At 40.5% G+C, this 18,817-nt stretch overlaps 1 protein-coding gene across 3 annotated transcripts in view; it reads left to right on the forward strand.

The window, feature by feature from the left end:
- Positions 1-18,817, forward strand: part of zbbx (zinc finger, B-box domain containing) — a 170,885-nt gene that overhangs the window by 72,209 nt on the left and 79,859 nt on the right. For all 3 annotated transcript variants that reach the window (XM_041810314.1, XM_041810320.1, XM_041810326.1), the window contains 2 exons: positions 3,633-3,831; positions 11,277-11,424. In XM_041810314.1, the coding sequence (XP_041666248.1) occupies positions 3,633-3,831; positions 11,277-11,424 (347 nt within the window). The remainder of the gene's footprint in view (positions 1-3,632; positions 3,832-11,276; positions 11,425-18,817) is intronic.

Consider the following 18,817-nt stretch of genomic DNA (forward strand, 5'->3'; position numbering starts at 1 on the left):
TGCAAGGAAGTGTGCTTCTATACAGGTGGATAGAAACCTGAAAGAAACTGCTTATAACTGTAGGGAGTTGCTATTTTTTCATTTTTTGCCATCAGGTGGTTCAGAATAAGCACTTTATGGACAAAAGTATGTAGCCGCCTAACCATTACACCAACAAGGACGGTAATAAAATCCGTGTACGTTAATATAGAGTTTGTCCCCTCTTGCAGCTTTGACAGCCTCCACTATTCTTGGAAGGCTTTCCATAAGACTCTGGAGTGTTTCTGTGGGAAATTTGTGCCCATTCATTCTATGGAGCATTTGTGAGGTCAGGCACTGATGTTGGACCAGAAGGCATAGCTTGCAATCTCCACTCCAGTTCATCCCAATGGCGCTCAGTGGGGTTGAGGTCAGGGTTCTGTTCGGGCCAGTCAAGTTCTTCCACCCTGAACTTATCAAACCATGTCTGTATAGTCCTTGTTTGTGCACTGGGGCACAGAAATGATGGGATAGAAAAGGGCCTTCCCCAAACTGTTGCCAGAGTTGGAAGCTGAGTGCTGAAACATTGAGATTGCCCTTTAGTGGAGATAAGGGGCATAGCCCAAACCCTGAGAAATAGCCCCTTATCCCTCCTTCACCAAACTTCACAGTTGGCAAAAGGTAGTGATTCGTGGGATTCACTCCACAAACGTGATGTGATGTGAGGCTTTCTTGCAGCTTTCTTGTTTCCCCCCGGTCTCTTGCCCAGTGACAGCTGGGATAGGCTCCAGCTCCCCCCCCCGCGACCCCAACGGGTTAAGCGGTATAGAAAATAGATGGATGAGGGAAACGTCTAAAACCAACAGCTGAAAAGAATAGCAGTTCTTATTTGTTGTTGGCGTTTAGGAATAGAAAATTAATGGTTGCCAGTATCAGTCAAAAATAATGATTATAAAAAGTTTTCTAATTATACTAATTGTGCATCACTAGTTTACAATCGCAAATCCTGTTGGGTGGAAACACAAGAATGAGGAGTAGATTGATAATTCATCAGGAAGCAAGCTGAAAGAAGGAGGAAGCACAACAAACAGCCATTAAGAAAAACAGCCAGGAACAAAACCTCATTGAGATTAAGAATCTCATTTACTAGAGTGTCCTGGCCAAGACAGGCAGCAGCACAGTCAAAGACAAAGACATAAAAAACAAGCCATTACAATCACAATAAAAACCAAACTCAGAGTCACAGAGCAGAACATCTACAACCTCCTCCAATGCCTTCAATCTACCTTTAAAGATATTTAAAGAGACCATCCACTCAAGAAATAAGGTCTCCTGAAGAAGATCCCAGGCTGCAGGAGCAGCGTACCTGAAACTACTTTTACCCAATCCAAGACAGACTTTTGGCACAGAGCCCAAAAACAGATTTAGTGACCGAGTCAAGGAGATCACACAAGTATGATGGAAGCAGATTTAGTAAAGCCTTGTAAATAAAGACATGCCAATGGGCATGTGTTCAAAGAAGGCCAACTAACTCGATCATACAGAATACAATGATAAGTTAAGAACTTAAGGTTTTTTATTAACCTTAACCCCCCCTCCAGTGTAATCAATCAGAGGCAGAAAGGTGGCAGTAACAAGCCTTTCCTTTGCAGCAAAAGAAAAACAAAACTTATTACTGAAACAAAAACCCAGTCGCAGCTTAAAGTTCTTTACAAGTTGATCAATATGAAGCCTAAAAGACAGCTACTGATCAATGAAGAAACCAAGATATTTATAAGAAGATACAGATTCAATCACATCATCCTGAGAGGTAGTGACAGAAGGAAGGTTCAGCTCCTTTTTCTTTGAGTTTGAAAACATCACGAGTTTGATTTTGTCATGATTAAGAACCAATTTTAACTGACACAGTACAGTACAGTACCAAAAGGCTTCCTGTAAATGACGGAGAGCCTGATGCTGTGAAGGAGCAGAACAATAAATGACAGTGTCATCGGCATATAGATGATAATTTGCATTGGGAACATTATGCCCGATACTGTTGATATACAGTGTAAATAACAGCGGTCCCAAGACTGAGCCCTGAGGAACTCATGGGATGCCATACCAACGAAGACATCACGGATATCAATCAGAGTGTACGCATGAAACCATACTACACAACTAAGACATCATGAACATCATCAGAATGCAAGCAAGACACAGACATCAAATACCATAAAACAGTAGGAATAGGAACCCAGGCAATGCAGGAACCTACACAGCTACACAGGCTGAGACCAAGAGGACCAAAATTAAAACGTGAGAAATTAAAAAGAGAAACAAGGGGGAGTAAAAACAAAACAGGAAATAAATAAGAAAAGGCAGTAAAATGTAAATGAAGAGGGCAAGACAGATAGTAAAGCAAGATAGAACAAGCACTGAAACTGTAAAAGCAGTAAAACTGACCAATATTATAACAAAGGTAAACTAAAGGGAAGCAATAAAGACATAATAGCAAAAAAATGAGGAAGACAGTAACGATTAAAAACAGCTAAGGGGCAAGGAAGTAAAATGAGGTTGACACGGAGTAAAGGTGAGATTAAGAGGAAATGAAATGAGATGGGAAAGTGAAATAGGTAAGAATCTATGAGATGATAAAAAAATAAATAAGAAGAATAAGACGACATCACATAAAAGCCAGTCTATAAAAATGAGTTTTAAGAAGTGATTTAAAAGATGTCAATGATTCTGCATGCCTTATCTCCTTGGCAGGTCGTTCCAAAGTCGAGGGGCTCTGATGGAGAAGGCCCTATCACCCTTAGATTTGAGTCTCATCTTTGGAACGACCAGGTAGCCCCCGCCCGAGGAGCTAAGGCTGTGGGTTGGCTCATAGGGGGTTAATAGTTGATGGTGTAAAATGGTGTAACTACAGAACAATTTCTCTATGAAAGATTTCAAGATTTTTTTCTTTTACTTTATGGTTTTAGTGTTATAAAAATGTAAAAAGTTGATGTGATTGCAGGAGGCAGTGCTGATTTTTTCTCGATTTCCAGAAGCTTAATGTGACAAGCTCAGTTTGTGGTATGCCAAGTTTTGTTTCCAGTGAATGTGATGTAGAAAATATTTAATCTCTTCTAAACATTCAGGAAAAGTCATTCTCATCATTTGAAACTCCAGGGCCTTGGGCTCCTTCAAACTCTTTGACACCTTTTCTTTACAATGTGAGTTCAAACTGCAAAAAAGTCATTTAAGTTTTTCACATTTTTCCTGACCAAGCTAATTTTTAGAGGTCTAATATGAAGATAGATATGTTTCCCCATCACTTTTTAATTTTGTTTGAGCAAAGGCACAGCCAAGGTCAGTGCCACTATAAAGACAGTTTTTCATTGTCCTTCCCTGCAGGATGAACAATAGTATTTCTCTAGCCTTGGAAATCTCATCAACTTTTCCTTTTGTTACTTCTGAGTCAGCTACAAATGAATATTTAGTAATTCAAGGTAGCACTAAAGCATGCCAAATAGTTTTCTCTGTATATTTTCATCAGAAAAGCATACTTTTGTGACTAGTATTTGATCAGTGGTTGCACTATCTTTAAGTGATGATATGAATATGCAGGGGTGAGGTATTTATCCAAATATTTCATCATGGGCATACAGAACTAGAACTTAAACCAGTTTCTTATGTTTTTCATGTAGGTGTTGGTGATCCATAGAAATGAGAAAAAGAAGGGAATGATGGAAGAGACACCAAAAAATAACCATGAGAAGGGATTTAGCAGCTCTCTGCTGAGAGGGGAGTACAATGAAGAGGAGTCTGCAAAATCTTTCCAGGAGGCGCTCAGACAGTGGAGAGGAGAGAGGAGCAAGGAGGCCATGTTTACACCGATTCAACCAGGTGACCTGCGCTGATGTGTTCGTGCACCACACAGACACCGGCATTCATATCTTAACACATAGGGATGCACAATTCACATTTGTACCGATTCATAATCGGCTGATATTACAAAAATGTATGTAGTTTTATCTTTCCATTAATCAAATATTAACTGAATAAACCCACTGATAATGAAGGCACTTGTTTACTTCCTGTAAGATGACACCCTCTGAAACAGTAGGTGGTGCAGCGGTATGTGATCTGCCACAGACAAGAAGCGACAACAGATCATCAACAACATCGACAGACTAAACATGGTGTAACTTCTGCAGGTGTTTTTCAGTGTTTCAAATGAGGATTACATGATTGAGTTTGTGGAACATGTTCCGCTAAGATCCCAAAGAGAAGAAAAGGAAGAAATTAATTCATCATTTATTTCATCATCATTTATTCATGGTGATTCATGACGTTGTCTGACTGTTTATAAAGGAAAAATGCCTCAAAGTTGAGGATTCTGCTCGTGATTCTGCTCTCACTGTGGGAGTGTGACAGAAACGTAGCTTTTGCCTGTCTAGCTATCTGTCAATCAAATTAGATGAGCCAATCAGTCCGCAGTGAGGTTTTTCCTAAACATAATCTAAACCAGGGGTCATCAAGTATCTTTGCACAAGGGCCAGATTTAGTCTCGACAGAAACTCTGGGGGCCGGACTTTCACATACACAAAAATTAAATACATATTTTGGTCTGATTAAAATATTATTGTAGTAGTATTTGTATTCTCTTTCAAAACACAGAACATTTTTAGTCATTCCCAGTGAGATCTATCCCTACTATCTATAATGCAGCAGGACACAAAGAGACAGACCTGACAACAGAACTGGCCAGACCCCTGAAAATCACAGAGAATGGGCCCTCCACATTTGAGATTTAGCACCAGTATTAACCCTTTTTTCATACTTTTGCCCCTTTTTGCCTCTTTCAGTCAATTTTGTAAGATTTTAACCCACTTTTTGACCCATTTTTCCTGCATGTTTTATCCCCTTTGTGCCACTGTTTTATCCATTTTTGCCAATTTTAAACCCTTTTTCATTACATTTTTTCTGCAATTTTTTTATCTTTAAAACAAATTTTTGCCACTTTTAACCTGTTTTAATTATATTTTTTCAGCAATTTTTGCAGCTTTAAATCAAATTTTTGCCACTTTTAACCCATTTTTGACACTTTTAACCTCTTTTTGATAATTTTTGCCCCAATTTGCACAGTGTGCACTTTAGGGGTTAACCTGAGTGTATTATAACTGTCTTAACTAAAATCAAAGCACCAGAACACTGACTGAGAGCTGACAGTGATCATCATGATATTAATAAGTAACATTTATTTTAACTTATCAGCCTTAACCTATGTGTCAGTGATTAAGAATGTCTTGTATCTGACTTCCCAAAAAGCAGAATTATTGCCCCAAACACATCATAAACGGACGTCCTCCCATGAAGCATGATTTCTTTTATCTTTATAAATAATGTACTTGGCTCACTTGGTGCAATAACTACTATTCTTTTAGACCACTTTAGTTTCTGTTATTATGAAACTGCCCTTTCTTGGCTATTTTGCCAGGATTCAAGGGGGGGAAATGTTCATGTGGTTTCCAATGGGGTCCATACGTCTATCCAAACAAGAGCATGCTGGTTAACAGCATGTGGGAATCAAAACACTGACTGCCTGCTGATGTGGGTACGACTGTGGTTTGAATGTTCGATGCATACATTTTTGTTTTCTTCTCTACACACTGTTGTTAATGCAGGACTCTGGTTTAATTGTCTTTATATGCAAGCTTCACTGCTGTTCAGGACAATAATGATGAAACTACACGTTTGATTCTCTAAATACTTACTCTTCTTATCTTTTCTATTCTTTCAATCCTTTTTGCCTCTCACTTTATCTCTCTCTTTATAATCATGGAGGGGGGGTCTGAACTTCTTTAACACCTGTGCAATCTAGTGCAATGCATTAAAAGAGATATGCAATGAAGAAATCCCTGCTTAATGTTATAGTTTTTGAACCGGTGCTTGGACTGGGGTGGAGTTTGAACTATGAATCTTTTAAGCTGTAGTTTATGCTGTAAACTGTTGGGGATCTGTTGTGGGCCTTTGATGATCTATTGCATTTGATTGCACAAGTTTTCATGGTATGTCTACGCCCTCTATCTTTTCCTGTATTCTCTTTCTCCTCTCCCCCAAAACCTTGGCTGGAAAGTCCTTCACTATATGTTACATACAGAGGAAAATCACAGGGGTTTTTCTTTGTCTTTCTGATGACCTGGTCAGATAAAGTGAAAGGGCACTAGTGCTTCCAATAAATTTATAACTATCAGTTTAACAACAGGTTAAGTGTAAAATCTAGAGTAGAACTCACTGTAGTATGGGCTGTTTGCAATCATGTGATTCTGAATGTCCATAAGGGGTCAGGAGGTGACAGCCATTAGGAATGAAGCTCTGAATGGATCTCTACCCTGCATTTATCGTCAGAAATTATGATTGTAGAGGCGTGGAGGTGATCAGCCTAGCAGAGAAACATCATTTGAAAGTTTTGAGCTCGAGAGATCTGAATGGGATCTAATTTTCCATACCTACACCACCAGGTAACTTGGGATCTTCTGCTCAGAACTTTCAAATGAAGTTTCTCTGCTCTCTCTTTCAGCCCACTGACTCTCCATCTGTAGAAGTTCCTCCTCAGTAAACTCCGGTTATACAGATACCCTCTTGTATCCACAGTAAACGACACATCGTCATTAGTCAAATCGAAACTGCTCATATTATCTTTGGATCAGTGCACAGCGGAAGGAGACAAATTGGCGAAAGCTGCATCGTAAGTTAGTGCCTGACACAGAGAGTTTTCTTGGGAGAAATGAATTGCTTTGTACGTTTTTGACACAGTGTACAGGCGAGCCAACATTTTTCTTGGCCTATTTTTATGTAAAACTCACTAAACTACATGTATAAAACGTTCCCATTTATAGCCATTATGCCCCAGATCTCTCTGACCTTGTAATAACCACAGGATCAACTTTGACAGAAATCACTGGACGCTAATGTCACTATTATAGCCAAGTACCTCATACAACCCAACTTAAAAAAAATAATATCAAAATATCCCTTTAATGCTCCAGCATACCAAAACATTTTGGACAATGCTATACTTCCAACTTTGTGGCAACAGTTTGGTGAAGGCCCGTTTCTATTCCAACATGACTGGTCCCTAGTGCACATAGCAAGGACTATAAAGACATGGTTTGATGAGTTCTGTGTTGAAGAGCTTAAATGGCCCACACAAAGCCCTGACCTTAAACCCACTGAGCACCTTTGAAAAACTGAACAGAGGTTAACACTAGAACTGCCAATGGGTAAAATTTACCCAAGGCTGTTCTTTAATTGTTTCATACTTGTTGTGTTTACAATGTTAAAGAATGTCAGTATTTGACTTTGTTTTAAGTTTGTTAAATAGCACCTGGTATCATAAAAAGAAATCTTTGCCTAAACCCAAATTTTGTTCATGTACATTTATATCTAGAACTGCCATGCAGGTCAAATGTACCTCATTAGAAAGCCTTGATTATCTCACTGTTTTATTTCACACCGGTAATAAATAGATGGTGCAATGGAAATACCTTCTCCCTACTGCAGTAACGCCTAATCAATACTCATAGATCAACCTTCAACATGGATACAACAGGGAAAAAAAAGACATTTACCATTGTTAAATGTCCAAAGGTAATCTCAGAGCTTTTAATGGAGAAGAATCTGGTGATTAAGAAGTTTTGGGCTTAGCAATCAGCCCAAAGACAATTTTCTTCATCTTCCAACAGTGATCTAGTTCACTATCTGTGGTTAATAAGCTGTTCAGTGTCAGTGGTTAACTAACAGTCTTTGATCAGTGCTATTTATGAAAATCAAGGCACTTTAATGTCAGGTAAATTTGACTCGTTGGCTGTTTTAGGTATATAGAGATCCACGGTGGTTCTAGCGTTAAGAGCCAGGCCCTCTGATCCAACAGCAGTACCTGACCTCATCAATGCTCTACAGAGTGAATGGGCACAAATTCCCACAGAAGCACTTTAAAATCTTGTGGAAAGCCTTCCAAGATTGTGCCTTTGCACTCTGTTAGACCACATCTGAAATCACCATGGAAACAGCAGACATGCCTGCTTGCTGGTCTTCCTGTCCTATCATAAAAGTTGTTAATAAGCAGGAGAGGTGATGGAGCTCCAGCTGACAGGAAATATTTGTTATGATTTGACTGCTAGTTGTGTTTGCTGGTGATGCTGTGTGAGTATTTTTGTCCATGTTTGTAGAGCTGTGTTTGACTTTAACCTCTGTTGAGGTTTTCCAAGGAAACTTTACTGACATTAGTCAGTCTTTTTTGATATAACTTGCACAGTTTGAGAAAGTCAGACTTTGTAACAACATGCACATCTACCACATACAGTACACTCCTGATCAAAATTATAAGACCAGTTGATAAATTTCAAGAATTTACATTTTGCACTGTTGGATCTTAAGAAGGTTCTAAATAGAGCTTCAAAATGCAAAAAGAAGAAATGGGAGTAATTATTAGTAATTAGTAAGTAAAAAAAAAGTAAGCAATTTACTGAAAACAACAGTTAAACTGAAATAGGCTGTTCATCAGCTGATCAAAAGTTTAAGACCACAGCTAGAAAAAAAAACAGAAAACCCCCTCAAAACAGAAATAAAATTTTCATAACAGGACTCAGTAATGAGTAGGTCCACCGTTCTTGTTGATCACTTCAAAAATTTGTTCCGGCATGCTTGATGCGAGTGTTTCCATGAGGCTAGTGGGAACGTTGCTCCAAGTGGTGAAGATGGCTTCACGAAGTGCATCCACTGTCTGGAACTGATGTCCATTTTTGTAAACTTCCCTTGCCATCCATCCCCAAAAGTTCTCGGTTGGATTTAGATCAGGGAAACACACAGGATGGTCCAGATGAGCGACGTTAGTCTCCTGGAAGAAGTCCTTTGTCAGGCGGGCATTGTGAACTGCAGTGTTGTCCTGTTGAAAAACCCAGTCTTTACCACACAGTCGAGGGCCCTCAGTCATGAGGGATGCCTGCTGCAACTTCTCCACATAGCCAGCCGCCGTTTGACGCTCCTGCACAACCTGAAGCTCCAATGTTCCATTGAAGGAAAAAGCACCCGGATCATGATGGCGCCCCCTCCACTGTGCCGCGTAAAAAAACATCTCCAGTGGGATCTCTTTGTCATGCCAGTAACGTTGGAAGCCATCAGGACCGTCAAGGTGACAGTTTTTCTCATCAGGGAATAAAACTTTCTTCCACCTTTCAGTGTCCCATGTTTGGTCCTCCCTTGCAAAGTCAAAATGGACAATTTTGTTGCGTTGAAGGAGACGAGGCTTTTGAAGATATTTTTGTTTTTTAAGCCCTTCCCTCTGATGGTTACTGGGCTGCAGTCGGCACCAGTAACGGCCTTATTTAGGGTCGAGGATGGTCTCATGTCTTAACAGACAGCCAATCAGGTCCTCCAGCTCAGCGCTGGTGACATTTTTTTCGGTCTACCACTTGGCTTTTTTGTTCCATAACCCTCAGGATCTTTTAAGAAATTCAAAACGACTGTCTTACTGCATCTAACCTCAGCAGCAATGGAGCGTTGCGAGAGGCCTTGCTTATGTTCTTCAACAATCCAACCACGTTCAAAGACAGAAAGCTTTATAGCCTTTGCCATCAGGAGGTTATGACAGTGTGAATACCTGACAGAAAATGACATTGAATCCACATTTTTGTGCAGATTTTGGCTTTTAAAGGCTGTGGTCTTAAACTTTTCATCAGCTGATGAACAGCCTATTTCAGTTTTATTGTTGTTTTCAATAAATTTCCTTCTCCATTTTTTTTTCTCACTCCCATTTCTTCTTTTTGCATTTTGAAGCTCTACCTAGAACCGTCTGAAGATCAAACAGAGCAAAATGGAAATCAGGCAATTTTTCAACTGGTCTTACAATTTTGATCAAGAGTGTATAACTTGCACAGTTTTAGAAAGTCAAGTCAAACTTTGTAACAACATACACATCTACCACATTCAGTATATCCAGTCAGATTAAAGCACATGTACTAGTATATGCACACACAAACAAGCACATTAAAAGCACACACAACTGAAATCTCTCTGTAAACTCAGGTCACATCCAACCATGGGGGAGCACGGTGTGAGCACATAAAGGCTACGTTCACACTACGGTCAAAAGTGACCTGAATCTGATTTTTCTGCTCACATAGGACTTGTATCTGTTTTATTTCCTGACTGTGTGAACAGCGCAAGTCACATTGAATCTGATCTTTTCGAATCAGATTCAGGCCACTTTCATATGTGGTTCTCAATCAGATACGTATCTGATCTTTTGGAAGTTGACTGCAGTGTGAACAGGCAAACAAAAAAATCAGATCTGAGAAAAGATCAGAATTGAGCATTAAGGCCTGCAGTGTGAACGTAGCCAAATACTGAGTGGTGGAGTTGTCATCAATGATTCCGTCGTCACAGTCGGAGCTGAAATTCCTCTCCCACTTTCACAGAATCGGCTTGAATTTGCACTCTGCATGTTCAGCTTTAGCTTTTCTTCTCTCCAACACTTCCCCCTCTCCAAAGCTTTCCCGCTCCCCCGCTCTCTGATCTGTTAAGGCCTCATAGAAACTGCTTACCACTGCAGGAGGCGGGTAATCCACGGCTGTTGCATATTGAGATAATTAGACTAGTGTTAGGGGTGGCCCTACTCCACACCACAGCACTAAACGCCTCGGCTGTTTGAATGCGTGTGTGTACAGGCTTGACTGCGTCAGGCAATTTTTCTGCCCTTTCACACATGCTGTGTTTCTGCATGTGCGCATGTGCACCAGTGTGTGTTTTCTGGCTTCTGTGGGTGTATATTATTAGCACTATTATTCCAGGTTCTGTGTGGATGTGTCTAGGTGTTTGTGCTTTTTATTAGGCCTCCTATTTTCTCTGCTTTACTGCTTGGACAGACTCTGCTCCTCTCTCCCTTCACTCTGCTCTGCAAATTGCTGCCAGCGCCTCCAGCCCTAATTATTTCTGTCAGGCCAATGGCACCCAGGCCCAATTTAAAGCTGCCACTGTGGACTGCCAAAGTGTCTGGAGTACAATCATAACATTTCTCTCTCTTACTTCTATCTTCCCTTTTCTCTCACGCTCCTACTACACTCCTTTTATTTTGTGTACATCTCTTTCTCATTCCCGGGGGGCTCTGTCCTGTCTCTTTTTGTTTTGGCACACCTGGCATTGTGACAAGGTGTTTTCTCACTCCTGGAGGGGAGGTGTTTTGAGGAAACTTGCAAATGATATTTTCCTACTTCTTGTCTTGTGACTCTTTCTTTCCTTTTGACGAACTTTTTCTGCTACTGTAACTTTTTTGTATGTGTGATCTCTAGTTTCAGTGTCAGCCATGGCGACCCAGACCGACCTCGTTTCAGACAGAGGAGCTGAAGTACGAGGAAGAGGAGTGGGGGCAGTGAAGGTGGAGTTCACAGAAAACAGCCTGACCTACATGGACAGATTGCTTCTCAAGAAGCACCACAGGTACAACAGCAGAAATACAGATTTTCAATAGTGTGTGGTAGATCTGCTTAAAAGCAAATCTGTGCTTTTGTTCTTCTCATCACCCCCAAAAATATTCAGATTCCCTTTAAAATATTTTTTATAAAAGAAAAAAGTCAAAACTGTGCAGCTGCATATTGTATAACTTTAAAACTTAAACAAATAAAATGAGTTATATTTAGTGATAATAATTTACCTTAGCTTATGTTGCATATTAGAAGAACTTTTCATGCTTTTCAGCCAATCAGAGCTGAAGTCTCTGACTATCAATAATGAATTATTTATGCAGCAATTATCTCTCATTACTTTGATGATGTGGATTTGTTATTCATCTTTGATGTGTCAGAAATGTTAGAAAGTGGGATGGTTTCCAAATGTTAGTCGAACAGAGAGACTTTTTGGAGGACTGAGAGGTTGTGAACTCACTGTTTTTATTCTACACCAATCCAAAAAAGTTGGGGCAATGTGAATTAAACAAAATGCAATGACAGTCTGATCTCATAAACCCTTATTTAATTCACAGTCGAGCATAAAAAAAATCAGATGTTAAAATGAGACATTATACCACTTTATGAAAAAGTATTAGCTCCTTTTGAACTTTCTGGCAGCAACACATCTCAAAAAAGTATGGACATTGTGTAGCATCCCCTCTTCTTTTAGCAGCTGTCTGTAAACCTCTTGGATGTTAGGACGCCAGCTGCGGGAGTTTTGGGAGAGGAATGTTATTCCATTCTTATCTGATGCAGGAGTCTAGTAGTTAAACTGTCCTGGACTGTAGTTAGGCCGGTTCAGCACCCGGACTCTTCTTCTGTGAAGCCATACTGTTGTGATGGATGTGTGCATGGTTTAGCATTGGTTTGCTGAAGCAGTTAAGGTCTTTCCTGAAAGAGAAGTTATCTTTCTCAGGGTCAGTGGTTCCAAAAGTGGGGGTTGGAACCCCTGGAGACATGAACAGCGGGTTGCCGGATGATTCCCAAGATAAAATTCCCAGCGGTTTAACTTATCATTATTGTAAAAATCTACTCTTAAATGAGTTCAGTTCCAAACCATAGTTATAGCCATTAAGTGAGATTTGTGCAAAATATTAGTAATATCAAAGAACTCCTTAAAATGTAAATTTGTACATGGAGCCCTCCCCAACATAATTTTCTTTTACTACCTCCAAGGATGGTGAGGGTTGCCCATATGAGAGCAAAATGCTGTTCTAAAACCTCTTTAAACTTTTCAGCATGGATAGTGCCTTTCCGGATATGTGAGCTGCCCACGCCGTAGGCACTAATGCAACCCCATACCATCAGAGATGCAGGCTTTAGAGCTGTGCCAGGACAATGAGCTGGATGGTCACTCTCCTCTTGCAAAGCAGATGGATCTGCCTGTTCCTGTGTTTCTTACTGGCAAATCCATCTCGCAAAGCTCCAGTCTGAACAGTTTGGACCCGGTTAGAAAGTGACAGGACCAATCAGCGGCGAGGGGCAGTACTTTCGGGTGCGGTGGTGTCATGACATTAGCAAGCAGCAACAAGAATCCAGTGCAATTATGGTGGAAGACATTAGCATGGATGCTGCGATAGCGCCAGTTTTATCAGAACTTGATGACATTTCTTCTTTAAAAGAACAAAGAACAGCAGTGAGTTGTTTTCTTTTCAAATACGACAAAAGTCGAGTACCTACATGTCTACAGTTGTTATGGTTAGCATTATGTAGTTCCCTATGGAGTTTACACCTCAGTAGCAGGGCACTTCGATTTGGGGCTATGACGTCACGTGTTTTGTTGCTCTGATTGGCCCGTAAAGATGTGACAGACAGGACGTTCATCCAATCACCCTTTCAGTCTTTTAAAGGCTCTCCCCTTTTCCAAACATCGTCTACGGAAGGTTTTCCAGATGGATGTGTGAAACACAGCATCCCTGGTTTCCGAAAAAGAAATTCAAATTTCAATTCATCTGACCACAGAACAGTTGTCTGATTTGCACTCAATCTATTTTAAATGAACTTTGACCGTAAGACGACAGCAGCATTTCTGGATGTTCACATGGCGTCCTTCTATGATACAGCTTGATCTTGCTCTTGTGGATGGCACGGGCAACAATAATGACTGACAATGATTTCTGGAAGTGTTCCTGAGCCCATACAGTGATTTCCAGTGCATAATCATACCTGCTTTTAATGCAGAATCACCTGAGGTTGATCAGCATCCAATATTGACTTCATCCTTGCCACTTGTACACAGAGATTTCTCTAAAGTCTCTAAATCTTTTAATGATATTATGTACTGTAGATGATTCGATATTTAAAGCCTTTAATACTTGTGGAAAAATTTTAGAAGAATGTTCCTTAATGTACTAATACAGATAGGGTTGCACGATATTGGATTTTTGCCGATATCCGATATGCTGATATTTAATTACATTTTTTTCCACTGTTATAAACTCCAATTCTATCATGGACTAAAATTTTCTTTTAAATATTGGTAGTCTATTTTTGTACAAACTGACAAAACATTTGATTTTTATCATAACTGAAGGATATATTGTTTTTTTTTTTTTTTTCAAATACAGCCATACATTAATGACAAATTACATGCTTACATGTATTTTCAACAGTACAGCCAAAGTCATCTGCTTTTTTGAGGGCAATAAGCAGCAGCAAAATAACCTGCTTACACTGAGCTCCACAGTGCAAGAAAAGAAATAGCTTATACATTTAGACTGATTCTCCTTATTACTCAGCCAGTTTGCAGGATGGCTCCCTGACATACTCCTGACAAAGGGCTTTAAGAAACAACAACAACACAGATTCTTAAATGCAAAAAAAAAAAATAGCTATAGTTCAGAGCTTAATTAGGATTCTAAATTTCTGAGACTCAAGATGAACAGAAATAAAACTTCAACTAAAGTAGTTCTCCTGATTCTGCTTTAAACAGCACAAACTAACTAAGCAACCAAGTTTAATGGGCATTTCACTGTAAACAGCTCTGTAACAACACAGTGACACCCACATCTCCAATGCTGGACACACCTTCATGCACCTTCGAGTGTGCAAGAAGTGAGTAGTGAGTATCATCTCAAAAGCCTCCTGTGGACAAGAGCTGCGAATTAGCACCTGTGCTAAAACACTCAAACAACGCATCTGGTTTGTCCAATGTAATTGTGATGTCCACATTAAATAAACAATAAATAAAATAAATAAATAAAAAATGCACAGGAGACGGCACTCAGAAGTCCGTCATTGCTTTTGCCATGTTTCCAATGTCACGTAGGACGACATGCACGTTCTTTTTATCTCCATCAACATGTTATCAAAAGTGGCTGCAACTGCTGAGTGAGCACTCTTGTGAGTGTAGGACAGACTTTTTAAGAGTAAAATCCTCATCTATCCATGGAGGCAGTGAGGCTTAACGCGACGATGTCTATATATCCGTGGTAAAGCTAATATGTTTAGCTTTAATGAGAAGCTTCTCTATGTGCCTGGAAACGAAGTTTTGCAGTTCAGGTAAGGCTATAAGCACCTGCTAGGTATAACGTAGCGGGGCTTTAAATGCATCACAAGCCGTTATATTCCACCACGCTGAAAGGCTGATTATCAAGAGCTATAAATTCAATGATTTTCCTGTTCAGCTCCTTACCTTTGGGTGGTCACTGCTGTATTTTTTAGCTTTGTTGAATGACTTAAGTAGAGGCTGCTGCCGAGTTTTCCCTGGTACGAAGTTTTGCCATTCTTTGTAGTCCTCGTAGTCATCAGGTTGGCGGTTTTTTAGATGCAAAATTAAACTGGAGGTGTTAAAGGCATGTTGTCGAGCTCCTCCACGCATCTGATGTACTTTACAAGCGATGCAAACAGCTACTTTGCTGTCTTGTTCCCACACCTCAGACTTCTCCCACACAGCTGACATGTTGTTTGTTGTTGTTGTTTGCGCACGTCTGGCGTCATCACGTGCGCTTAATTATGACGTCATGTTATCGGCCGTACACATCGGCGTAAATTTTACAATCGGCCGGTACCGATAATTAACTTTTTAAGCTATTATCGGTCGATACCCATATACTACCGATAATATCCTGCATCCCTAAATACAGATGCATTTTTTTGCATATTGGTATAATAATCTTAAGTGAAGAAGAGTTTCTTTATGTTAGGAATGCTAAATTAGTTCATTTTTAACAAAAGAAGAAGAGAGATAACATTTAGCAAACTGTTCTCAGTTGGCATTTTTTTCGCCAGGGGCCAGTGGAGAAAAAAAAATCTTTTTTCAAGATGCAATGAAAGTTGTGTGAAAGATTAGAATATCATGCATTTTGCTATTTTGTGTACATTTTGAATTTTTATTAGCATTTAACTGTAGTCTTATCAAAGATAAAATGTGCACTTAAAGATAACACAGTTGTAGCAGACATGCCAACACTTAAAAAGCCAATTCAGAGTTCACACTGTCGAGGTCACACTTGTACATCTGGGAACACCTTCCTTTATTGCCACTTAATTACTAGAAACATGTTCACATCCACGTGTGCACACAGTTTTCACACCTGACACTCCATCTCGTTTGGCGGCTGCTTCTCTGTACTCAGCTTACATAAGCCAACAGTGTACAAAGCAGTTTCTCAGCACTTATTGTGCAGCAGACTGCCTGAGGGTCTGGCTTCGGCAGGTCCCATTATTACAGCCCTTTATTTAAGCGGCTCCTTTTGGGCTGAGGAGCCCACAGGAGAGCAGGCCAGAGGAGAGCAGAGCAGAGTGCAGTTTTAGGCCCACTGACTGCCTGAGCTGGAATGCACTAAGTCCCCTGCTGTAGCAGCCTTTAACTGTGGAATAGACTAGAGAGCCAATCTAGAGTGCAATAAGCCTGCAGCAGTGATGGTGGCAGAGCTTAATGGAGAGACAGAGAGACTGACTGGCTGGCAGAAAGAAAGAGGGGGAGGCTGAATTTTAACAAGCTTCTATAATAATGGGAACAGGAGAGAAGGAAGGAGTGAGTGTGGAGGAGGAAAGAGTTTTAAAGAATTTGCTAAAAGTGCTTGGTTACATTATAGTCATAAACTCGATCGGCTTGTTATATTTGTGGGTGGCCTGCAGGTTACAGAAAGCAGGCTTTCGACCAGGGGGCCATCAGTCTGATTTCCCATGCTGGCCCAGCACTGTGGATGGGGTAAGTGAATGCACGCCCTTCCATCAACTGCCTTAGTCAAAGTATCTGTGATCAAAGCACTGAACCCTGAAATAAAAATCTGTGCAGGCATAGAGACGAGCTCTGGCCTCCTCCCTGCGTCTATAAGATCTGACCTGACTGAGCCCGACTCATTCTGCTAAATTTAAAACCTGTAGGCGGTTTGATGTGACGTTACATTTTTATTCAGTCTTATTAAATGAAAAAGACACAAGTTCATGTTGGAATAACTCAAATATAGTCCAGCTGTATGGCAGATACAGTCACTGTGTCTTCAGTAGAAATACCTGTTCAGCTGCTCTTTAAAATCTAATCAGCCAATCTCTCTGCAGCGATCGATACGTTTAGGCATGCAGGCATGGTCAAGACAATAAACTGGAGTTCAAACCGAGAACTGAGTGATCTAAGGGACTTGGAATGTGCCATTGGTGCCAGGCAGACTGGTCTGAGTATTTCAACAACTGCTGATCTACTGAGATTTTCACCCCATCTCAACCATCTGTGGGGTTTACAGAGAAGGGTGAGAAAAAGAGGAACTATCAGTAAGCAGAAGCTCTAAATACTGTGAAATACTGTGTTGATGGCCGAGTTTAGAGGAGACTGATAGAAGAGCTGATAGAAAGGAAGCAGTAACTCCAATAACCTTACAAACTAAGTATGGAGAGGAGCATCTTTGATTGCACAACACTTAGAAAATTAAAGGGGACATATTTTACCCTAAAAGACAAGTTTATATTGGTCTCAGAGGTCCCCAAAACTTGCCTCTGAAGTCTGTTGCTGAAAAAACACTCCAGTATTGGATTTTTACATGTCTGAAAACCACTCTGTTTCAGCCAATCTCAGAACGAGCTGTTTCTGTGGCTTTAAATGCTGATGAGCTGTCTGACTCTGCCCCTCTCAGGAAATGGATATGGCACTTCCTGATGTTACAATGCATTTAGCTAATGCTTTTATCCAAAGTTACGGACCTTGCTCAAGGGCCCAATCTAGACATGGATTATGCACTGACTGGGATTTGAACCATCAATCTCCTAGACGAACGAAAGCAGGGTAACCCACAGAGCTATCCAGCTTCTCAGCTGGCAGTTGAGAGGAAGATCAGGAGACGAGGGCAGGACTTTCTTCCAAGAGGGAAGGGCCAACCGAAACCTGGGGTTGGTGCTAGCTCCCCACATGACATCATGAGGGAAAATCTGAGAATAGCTTGTTTTTGCACACATTTTGGAAGGTGGCAAAAGAGAGTGGGGAGGGAATGGCACCTGGTACTAGCAAGGTGTACCTAATAAAGTGGTCAGTGAGTATATGCTTACTCAAGAAACAAGAAAGGCTTTTCTAAAATCATAAATTGAATCCTCAGAGGGTTTTTTTTATAATGGGCCTTATTGCAATGTCCATTGGTCTGACAAATTACAGGTATTTTAAAAAGCAATAAAACACTTACAGGTAAATTTAACAGGACTTCAGCAGAGTGGGGATGTTTCTATTATCATTGTTTCAAAAGACAGGGAGCAGAGCCATCAAATTGTTAGCTCCAAGAAAGAAAAAGAAAGAAAAAGAGCTAGTTTTAACATTTAATATGATTCTTCATACATAGCTGCAGAATGCCTGTTCCAGTCCCACCTTACATGCCCCCAGTTTCAGACTTTCACCCCAAATACCACCTCAGATAACTAACTCTGTCTGAGGGTCATTACACATTAGAGACCTGGACTGGGTCTGATTATGCTTGACATCACAGTCTGGCTCATTTTATTACTGTTAACACAAGCATAGCAGAAGCAAGCACCATGCCTGTGTGTCCTGTGTGTCAAATGCATCCATACATGCATGCATTTACACGGTACCAGTGAGAGGGTTCAAATTTGGGATGACTGTGGCTCAGTAAATAGAGTTGGTAGGTCTGCACTCAGAAAGTTGGGTTTCTATCCCCAGCTCCTGCAGTCACATGCTCGATGTGTCCTTGGGCAAAACACTTAACCCCAGTTTGCTCCCACTGCTACGTTGGTGGCCTGTAAATGAGTATAGATGCATATGAATGGGGTTAGCTACTACTGATCCCAAATTCTCCATAGAAACCCCTGCCATCAGTGTGTGAATGTGGAGTGAGTGGTATGAAAGGGTGTGAGTTGGTAGGTGTGACCTGCCAAGCATTGTGAGTAGTCAGACAGCTAAAAAAAAAGGCTATAAGCTCAAGTCTATTTATCATTCAAAT

This window comes from Cheilinus undulatus, linkage group 2 (genome assembly GCF_018320785.1).
Source record: "Cheilinus undulatus linkage group 2, ASM1832078v1, whole genome shotgun sequence".
Classification (NCBI taxonomy): Eukaryota; Metazoa; Chordata; class Actinopteri; order Labriformes; family Labridae; genus Cheilinus; species Cheilinus undulatus.